This window comes from Palaemon carinicauda, chromosome 6, assembly GCF_036898095.1.
Source record: "Palaemon carinicauda isolate YSFRI2023 chromosome 6, ASM3689809v2, whole genome shotgun sequence".
NCBI lineage: Eukaryota > Metazoa > Arthropoda > Malacostraca > Decapoda > Palaemonidae > Palaemon > Palaemon carinicauda.
In genome coordinates, this window is record NC_090730.1 from 173,232,256 (window position 1) to 173,242,748 (window position 10,493).

General features: G+C 35.5%; 1 protein-coding gene across 1 annotated transcript; it reads right to left on the reverse strand.

The window, feature by feature from the left end:
• Window positions 1–6,526: 6,526 nt before the first annotated feature.
• Window positions 6,527–10,246, reverse strand: LOC137643360 (fibroin heavy chain-like). Its single transcript, XM_068376189.1, has 3 exons — window positions 9,744–10,246; window positions 7,576–7,711; window positions 6,527–6,586 (listed from the first exon to the last, which is right to left on the reverse strand). Exons 1-3 carry the CDS (start codon window positions 10,244–10,246, stop codon window positions 6,527–6,529), a joined length of 699 nt encoding a protein of 232 aa, XP_068232290.1.
• Window positions 10,247–10,493: the final 247 nt, after the last annotated feature.

Genomic DNA, 10,493 nt, shown 5'->3' on the forward strand with positions numbered 1-10,493 from the left:
TGAAACCCTCGAGATTTGTCAATCAGGATATATTAGAGTAGCATTTCAATTTGTTGCAAGTTAATTCAGTAGTTCTAATAATTTTTCAGGGCCAGAAATAAGTATATTATATATATATATATATATATATTTATATATATATATATTATATATATAGATAGATAGATAGATATATGCATATACATATATATATATATATATATAAATTTATATATATACTATATATATATATGTGTGTGTGTGTGTGTATCATATATATATATATATATATATACATATATATTAGGAAGGAGTATAAACAAGGTGAGAGTTGCAATCGTTTTACAGTATCATGCATCTCCTAGAATGCTCTCTCTCTCTCTCTCTCTCTCTCTCTCTCTCTCAATATTTTATTTCTTTTGTATATCTGTGTAATCCCCCCTCTCTGTGTTTCCCCCCTTCATCATTCCTTGTGCTCTCTCTCTCTCTCTCTCTCTCTCTCTCTCCTCTATTGTGTTCTTTTGTATATTTGTGTAATCCGCCTCTCTGTGTTTCCCCCCTTTATCATTCCATGTGCTCTCTCTCTCTCTCTCTCTCTCTCTCTCTCTCTCTCCCAAGGTACGTCGATGTTAGGAATGGAATGCAGTCAGAACTTGCCAAAAGGACGAAACCAGCTAAGGGAAAACGGCGTGAGGAAGTTTCCTTCGTGTCATGTGAATTTGTCAATTCACCGAAACCAAAGTTTTCTTATGAAGTTTCTAAACTACGGATAGCTGTTCCATGCATCTCTCTCTCTCTCTCTCTCTCTCTCTCTCTCTCTCTACTCGGTTTTCTTCGCTCTATTTGATTCTCTTTCGTTTTTATGTCTTGATAATTTTACATTCATATAATAAAGGATTTATTTGGCCTATAGAGGCAGAGAGTATGTGCTTCATAGCGGTGGTGATTAAAATATGTGATTTTTATTCTAATGTATGTTCAGATAATCATATATATATATATATATATATGTGTGTGTGTATATATATATATATATATATATATATCAATAATTTCACAACGGTAAAATTGTATATGTTTTCCTTTATATTGCATACGTACAATATCAATGGTAATTATTATCCAATTCAACTTTAATTTGGTCCTCAAAACTCAAAAACGTACAATTCCTAATCAACGTCCAATCAAATCAATTCCATTTAAATAAATCAAAACAAGACATAATCGTCACATTATTGACATATATCCCGGATTCCTCCAAAATCCATTTTTTTTTTTTTTTTTTTTTTTTTTTGGGTTGCATGTCACCTGGCAATCAGAGTGGCACACGAGCGCTTCTCTATAGCCCTGCCAAAGGGTTTGATGTCACACAAGTTATCAAACTAATGCATTTGCTTCGAGTTCTGTTACGGCAAAAACGGAAGAGTGAGTGACGTTATGAAATTTTCAGCTGTGCCTTTTTTGTATGTGATGGAAAATGAATCCTTTTTTTTTTTTATGAGCCCGCCACTCCTGGACTAAAGATGATGAGGGATGGGACCGGCCGTTTCATCTTTGTTAAACAACAGTATGGTAGAGATAGGATATATCCATCTCTCTCTCTCTCTCTCTCTCTCTCTCTCTCTCTCTCTCTCTTAAACAGTGATAAGGTTAGACATGATCATAACTCCCTAAACGTTGAAACCAAATTGCTCTACTTAAGTGCAAATGGAGCCTCCCTGGATGGACTGAAAAGTCTTTGAGACAACCAAAAACATATTATATATATATATATATATATATATTAAACATACTCTGATATTACCAAATTACTTGATAATGAAAAAAATACAATTGTTCAACTACAGAAAAAAGTGATTATCCCATTTTATCTCATAACCCTTTCAAACATGGTAATTAAATGCATAACACTAAAATAACAATGGATAAATAATTTATGATCAATTCATTTTATACATTTATGTGGATTTTGATCCAAATTTATTTTTCTATTTCATTATAAAATACGTATTTACAATCTTACAATTTATAACATATACATCATCGTATGTATACATGAATAGATTTTTGTTTTACATTAACTGCATTTACAATTGCAATTTTTACTATTCATCTAAATATGTTGTCAAATAAGAAATATATCGACTCATGAATACTTTTTTAAACAAAAGTTTTTAAATCTTAATATATTTACATTAAACGTATTTATTATTATACTTTTAATACGTTTAAGTTATTACTGGAAAATCCTAAGTATCTTCCCAATAACATCCGGTATTATATTAGTCTCCGTGTGATCATTTCTAGGTTCTAAGGCCACGTAAGAATTCAGATATTTTTAACTATAAGCAAACCATCAGTGCCATCTCTTGGCGTCTTTTAAAATCACTAATTGCGTGGGGGAGGATGGTTGGTAAACAATGATAACTTTATTGTTTTAAGTGTCAGTCATACTCTATCTGAATTCTAATACTTGCAGTACATTTTAATTTATTATAATGTTTCCTTATGTAAGCATTTTATCCCATATGTAATGAAAATAAATAAACTATGAGTAGCCCTGACTTTTATTTTCCCCCACATCGATAATGGACTCGCAAATCATAGACGATATGAATACCCAAACTACCAACGAAATACGACGAAATGTACTTAACCGAACACACGGCTAGCTGTTATAGTTAAGGTCATACTACCTAAGAGTTATTTATCTACTTATTACATAGGTTTAAGGTTACTAAAAGTTCTCGATTAATCAGATTTAATGTGATTAATCGTCTTATGACGTTTTAAAAATTGGTAGCCCTGAAGGTTTGATGGCCACACCGTAAAATGTAAACAATGTTATTCTCGTCCGTTACATTCCAGCCAGTTACTACAATAAAACACATACTTAAGCTGTTGCTCATTCTTTAATAAAACCTTAAAAAATTTTCTTTAGATATTAATGTACACGTGCATTCAAATGCTTCACGTAACAGCTATAACATATCGAGACAAATAAATCTTTGCTTAAAAGAATAGGCCTAATTACAATTTTGACATAACGCTGTATTCAAATGAAACGAAGATGAAACAATGCATTATTTTCATTCATTATTCAAAATGTATTGACATTATATCACCATATCCTGATATCAACTTGATAATAAGTATTAATCAGTATAAACATAAATTTGAAAGTTGTCTTCTATAGAAGCAAATTGTATACCATATAAATGTTCAACGATTATGCCTTATTGCAGTACAGTGATAAGAAACAATAAACTAAATATGATAAACAAGGATTTTTCTTCTTCTTTTCAGTCTACTAAACCAACATTTTCTCCTTGAACCCCAAACGTTGAACTGAAAGCATTTGCTTTGAATCTACTGCATTTTATGGAGGTCGGTGTCTGTTACACGTAGTATCCCGGCGTCAAGGGACACAAGCACTTGTCCTTTACCCTTTTCAAGTCCAACGAACCCCAAATGATTGATATCTTGACCCCTGACTTTGACTCCGAAAGCAAACTGCAGTGCGCACCCCAATCAGCCCCAGGTATTATAGGTTTAAAGGCCCATCATGAATGGCAGAGGCAAGGAACAGTGACAATGCCCTAGACACTGACCATATATACTTATGATCTACGCCTAAGCTAGAACCAAGGAAGGCCAGGCAATGACTGTTCATGACTTATAAAAAATATTTGCTAAATTTGGTTTTGTGGTTTAAAGGGTTTAAAGGTTTAAAAGCCACTCATGAATGGCAGAAGTAAGGGACACTGACGCTGCCCTATTCAGCAGGACAATGCCCTAGAGCCTGACCATATATACATATGATCAGCGCCCAAGCATCCTCTCCACCCAACCTAGGATCAAGGAGGGCCAGGCAATGACTGTTCATGACTTATAGAAAATCAATTATTTCCCGATTATGCTATATTCATTTCGGTGGTTTTAAATGTTTAAGGGTTTAAAGGCCGATCATGAATGGCAGAGGCAAAGGACAGTGACATTGCTATATCATGAAGGACAATGCCATAGAGACTGACTATATATACATATGATCAGCGCCCGAGCCCCCTCTCCACCCAAGCTAGGGCCAAGGGACAGGCAATGGCTGCTGGTGACTTAGCAGATAGACCTGTAGGCTCCTTCAAAACTCCCGTCCTTAACTCACAAGAATGGTGAGATTGCAGCGACCAAAGAAACAAACGAGTTTGGGCGGGACGTGATGCTTGATGTGACTCGTAGGAGCTACAACTCATTAATCAAGTTAAGTTTTTTTTTTTTTTTGGAAACTCGTAAATATTTTTTCTTTCTTCGTCCAGAATATAATGAACTCTTCCCTATTAAACTCGTTACTCTGTTTTGATAAGCAGATGTCATTTATGGAGAACCTAAATTTTATCAAATTTTTTACTCATGATCTAGATATCAATCTCTAGCACCGCCGTTCAATTAGTTCATTATGCATAAGATTTTTCATAATTCTGACCATCCTTTACATTCAGATCTTCCCGGACAGTTCCAACCCGTTCGTAATACTAGGCAAGAAGTTGATTCTAATGGCCAGGCCTTCTCCATCATGAGGCTCAATACTACACAGTATTCTAGAAGTTTTATTCCAGCTGTGACTAAGCTGTGGAATGATCTTCCTCATCGGGTTGTTGAATCGGTAGAACTTCAGAAGTTCAAACTTGCAGCAAATGTGTTTATGTTGAACCGGCTGACATACGTATTTTTATAGCCTAATATGTGATATCTGTTTTATTGTTGTTAATGTTTTTGAAATTTTATTTTAATTATTCATTACTTCTTATGTCGTTTATTTATTTCCTTATTTCCTTTCCTTGCTGGGGTATTTTTCCTTGTTGGAGTAATTGGGCTTATAGAACCTTGCTTTTCAAACTAGGGTTGTAGCTTAGCTAGTAATAATAGCTTGTACTTGTAATAATAAAAATAATAATAATAATAATAATAATAGTAGTAGTAGTAGTAGTAGTAGTATATAAAAAACTGGCATTGGACTTCGACTGCATGCTGATTAAGCCATCCCCAAGAGAGAGAGAGAGAGAGAGAGAGAGAGAGAGAGAGAGAGAGAGAGAGAGAGAGAGAGAGAGAGAGAGAGAGAGGTATTTGGGTACCATCGCTTTTATTGCTGATTAATGTGATAATTAAATCGTTTAAACCATCACGCGAACTACACGAGCCATGAGAATTAGATACAACAAAATGCTTCATAATTTGCACCATGAAAAGAACTCTTGATTGACATGAATTAAAAGTTCCAGATGGACATTAAAAGTCTGTGATGTAATCATCTGTGTATATTGATAATTATTATAATGAATCGAACTCTTCTACGTTTCCTGAAATTTTTATTTTGTGATATAATATAAAACCTAACAGTGGTACTATTCCACCGGGAGTGATTATTGAGTTAATGTTTCTTAATTGGTTTAATTTGCCTGCTTAGAATTATCTTGAATTAAGTTGTTCTTACTTGATGAAATTAACTTCACTTTGAATAAGAAAATTAAGTTGGCACTTGTTATATATATATATATATATATATATATATATATATATATATATATATATATATATATATATATATATATATATATATATATATATATATATATATATATATATATATATATATATACTGAAAGTAGAATCTTCCAATACTGGACGTCTCCAAGTATTTGATACATCCAGAATCTTTGATTATAACTCAGTCACAAGAAAATCATTTCTCCTTCATTCGAACATAACCCCCCCCCCCCCCACCTCCGGCCCCACCACACAAAAAAAATCCATCCATTCCACTTACGAAGGCACTTCCCTCAATTTTGGGGAGGTAGCCGACATCAAGAAGGGAACAAAAAGGGACTTTTTTTCTCTTTGCTCCTCCCAGCCTGACAGAGGAATTCAGCCGAGTTTGGCTGGCAATGCTTGGGTGCCACAGCCCACCCTCCCCCGTTATCCCCCACAAATGAAGTTTCATATGGTAAATCCCCTACTGCTAGTACCTCAGCGGTCACCAAGGCGATCGGAGGAAGCAGCAGGGCCTACCGGAACTGCGTTATAGTCGCTCGCCATTCATTCCTATTTCTAGCATGCTCTTTTGCCTCTATCATATTCATTATTTTATCACCCACAGCTTTCTTCACTCCATCCATCCACCCAAACCTTGGCCTTCCTCTTATCCTTCTCCCATCAACTCTTCCATTCATTATCTTCTTCAGCAGAGAGCAACTTCCCATTTTCTCTACATGGCCAAACCACCTCAACACATCCATATCCACTCTAGCTGCTGACTAATTTTTTACACCCATTCTTATCCTCACTACTTCATTCCTAACCATATCTACTCGAGATACACCAGCCATACTCCTTAGACACTTCATCTCAAACACATTCAATTTTTGTCTCTCCGTTACTTTCATTTCCCACAACTCTGATCCATACATCACAGTTGGTACAATCACTTTCTCATACAGAACTCTCTTTCCATTCATTTCTAACCCTCTATTCTTTACCACTCCCTTCACTGCCCTCAGCACTTTACATCCTGCATTCTCTCTCTGACGTACATCTGCTTCCATTCCACCATTTGCTGCAATAACAGACCCGGAATACTTAAACTGATCTATATCCTCCAGTAACCCTCTATTCAACATGATATTCAACCTAGCACTACCCTCCCTTCTCATGCAGCTCAGAGCTATACTCTTACCCACTAATACTCAACTTCCTTCTCTCACATACCCTTCCAAAACCAATCATTAATCGATCAAGCTTCTCTTCCGAGTATGCCACCAGTAGAGTATCATTTGCAAACAACAACTGATTTATCTCCTACTCATGATCACTCTCGTCTTTCAGTTTCAATCCTCAACCAAGCACTCGAGCATTCACCTCTCTCACCACTCCACCAACAAACAAATTGAACAACCATGGCAACATCACACATCTTTGTCCTAGCCCATCTCTAACTGGAAACCACTTGCTCACTTCTTTTCCTATCCTAACAAATGCTTTCCTGTCTATGAAGAAACTCTTCAATGCTTACAGAAATCCTCCACCTATTCCCTATTTCCTCATCCCATTCCACATCGCTTCCCTATCAACTCTATCTTACACTGTCTTCAGATCCATAAACGTAACATACACCTCCTTACCTTTTGCTAAATATTTTTCGCATATCTGCCTAACTGTAAAAATCTGATTCATACATTCCCTACCTCTTTTCTGAATCACCCTGTACTTCTAAGATTGTATTTTCTCTTCTATCCTTAATCCTATTGATTAGTACTCTACTATATACTTTTCCCACTACACTCAACAAACTAATACCCCTTGAATTACAACACTTATGCACATCTCCCTTACCTCTATATAGGGGTAAAATACACGTTCACACATAGTCCACTGGTACTATTGACAACATAAAACGCATACTAAACAATCTCACCAACCATTCAAGTACAATCACAACCCCTTCCTTTAACATCTCAGTCCTCACACCATCATACCAGGTGTTTTTTCCAACTTTCGTTTCGTCTAGTGCTCTCTTCACTTCCCCTTTAACATCTCAGTCCTCACATCATCCATACCAGGTGCTTTTCCTACTCTCGTTTCATCTAGCGCTCTCTTCACTTCCTCTCTTGTAATCTCTATTTCATTCTTATCTTCCATCACTGGCACCTCAACACCTGCAACAGCAATTAGATGTGCGTCCCTATTATCCTCAACATTCAGTTGATTTTTAAAATATTCCACCCACCTTTTCCTTGCCTCCTTTCCTTTCAACAACCTTCTATTTCCATCTGTCATTGTCTAATCAATTCTCGAACTACCCTTCCTTACTCTCTTCACTTCTTTCCAATACTAAGAAGATTGGAGCTATAAAATGACGTCTCTATTTGCCTGATAATCAAATTAGATCAGCCACCCAGGAGAAAACAATTAAAAACAGATTTCGTTTCATAATTTCTTTCAGACATCAATCCTTCCACCCGAGCGAATATTCTTTACAGAACATAAAATTGCGAAAGAGATCTTGCAATTCGGCTCAAGAAATGATAAAACGTGGATTTCGCCTTTACCGGTCTGTCAAATATATTGTAAAATTTGGTGTTTTTGCAATTTTGTATATATCATATTCAGTATTTTTTTTACTGGACCCAACTTAATAACGGATATCATCTTATTAAGCGAAACACAGTTATATTATTATTATTATTATTATTATTATTATTATTATTATTATTATTATTATTATTATTATTATTATTATTAACTAGGCTACAACCAGATATATATATATATATATATATATATATATATATATATATATATATATATATATATATATATATATATATATATATATATATATATATATATATATATATATATATATATATATACACACACACAGTATATATAACACTAAACTCACCATCCACCTAATGTCTGAGAAATTTAGACTGAAGCGAGAGAACAGAGAGGAAAGAAAATGTTTCAAGAGTAAGCAACACAAATGTGTCCCAATTTAGGATTGTATAACAAAGGCCGGAAGAAACACTTTCGAAGACTTTTATTGTTATCGCTCTCAATTTGTCTTTGTTTACCAGTACCAGAGATTTGGGAGCTTCAGGGTCGAGGAGAAAAAAACAAAAAAAAAAAAGGATTTTGTGTCTTTGTTTCTGCAAATAGTTTTTGCTTTGGGTGTTTTGCCTCCGTAAACGAAGTTGGGAGGAGGTTATGTTTTCGTCCCTGTTTGTGTGTTTATCTGTTTGTTACTTTGTTTATTTGTTTGTGAACGACTTGAGAAAAAGTATATTTTGGCCTTTGTTCCGCTTCGAGCTTATTCTTCCGCCAACGAAATTTGGAGGAGTTTATGTTTTCTCCACTGTTTGTCCATTTTTCAACTTGGAAGATACCAAATTACGAAAGTATTTTCTATATTTTATTTGCATCCCGTACAAAAAAAAAAAAAAAAATATTTGCGTGACATGAATCATTGATTTCATATTTCAAATTCATTTTAAACTTGAATTATTCAGTTAAAATCGTGTGACATATTTACAATGCAACGAAAATATGGAAGAAATAATTAATGGAATAACAACTATTACTCAGTGAGGCAACAAAATTCCTACAGCAATCTCCAATTTTGATTATGAAAGATATTTGATATAGAACAAAATTGATATAAAAGGTTTTCCTTAGTGTGTATATATTTGTATGTGCATATATACATACATATAATATATATATATATATATATATATATATATATATATATATATATATATATATATATATATATATATATATATATATATGTGTGTGTGTGTGTGTGTGTGCATGTGCGTGTGTTTGTGTGTGTGTAGGTGTTAATGCACGTTTATGTGTGTCATTTTTTATTTCACCCCATTCGTAAATTTGAAGAATATGAAATCCACTGTCCATTTTCCCCTACTCTCTCAACTCTTTTGGAAAATCTTCTCAGGTTTAAAAATCCCGCCCACCCACATCCCATTATATTCGAAAAAAAAATATAAAGAAGAAAAGCGAGACGCTCGTTATATCAGGACAGGTCACTGTATCAAAAATAAACTTCATGCACTTGATTTAGAAATGAGGATTCAAAATGTTTGTGAACAAGCAACAACAGGGAATAGGGCAATGTTTGCTAATATGAAAATGATAAACCTGATAAAGACTGGCGAAAACAATGCAAAATAAACTCCATTAATGGGTACGAGTCCAGGACCCCAGATCCAAAACGGAACCTGGATCTAAAACGGACCACAGATCCAAAAACAGACCCGCATCCAAAACGCACTTCAGCTCCAAATTGGACCCCGGATCCAAAACATACCCCTGATCCAGAACAAACCTTGGATCCAAAATGGACTCCGGATCCAAAACGGACCTCAAATCCAAATTGGACATCAGAATCAAAACGGACCCCTGCTCCAAAACGGACCCCGGATCCAAAACAGATCCCGGATCCAAAACGAACCTCAGATCCGAAATGGACCTTGGCTCCAAAATGAACCCCAGATCCAAAACGGACTTCAGATCCAAAATGGTCCCCAGAATCAAAACGGACCCTAACTCCCAAACAGACCTTAGATCCAAAACGGACCCCGGATCCTAAACTGACCTCGGAGGCAAAAACGGACCCAGGATCCAAAATGAACCCCAGATCCCAAACGGACCCCGGCTCAAAAACAGACCCCGGATCCATAGCGGACCCCATATCCAAAATGCACCTCAGATCCAAAATGAACCCCTGATCTAAAATGGACCCCGGTTCCAAAACAGATTCCGGGTCCAAAATGGACACCGGATCCAAAACGGACCTCGGATCCACAAACAGACCCCGGATCCAAAAACAGACGCCAGCTCCAAAACAGATCTCGGATCCAAAACGGACCTTGGATCCAATAGGGTCAGCGGATCAAAAACGGACCCCGGATCCAAAACGGATCCCGGATAAAAAATGG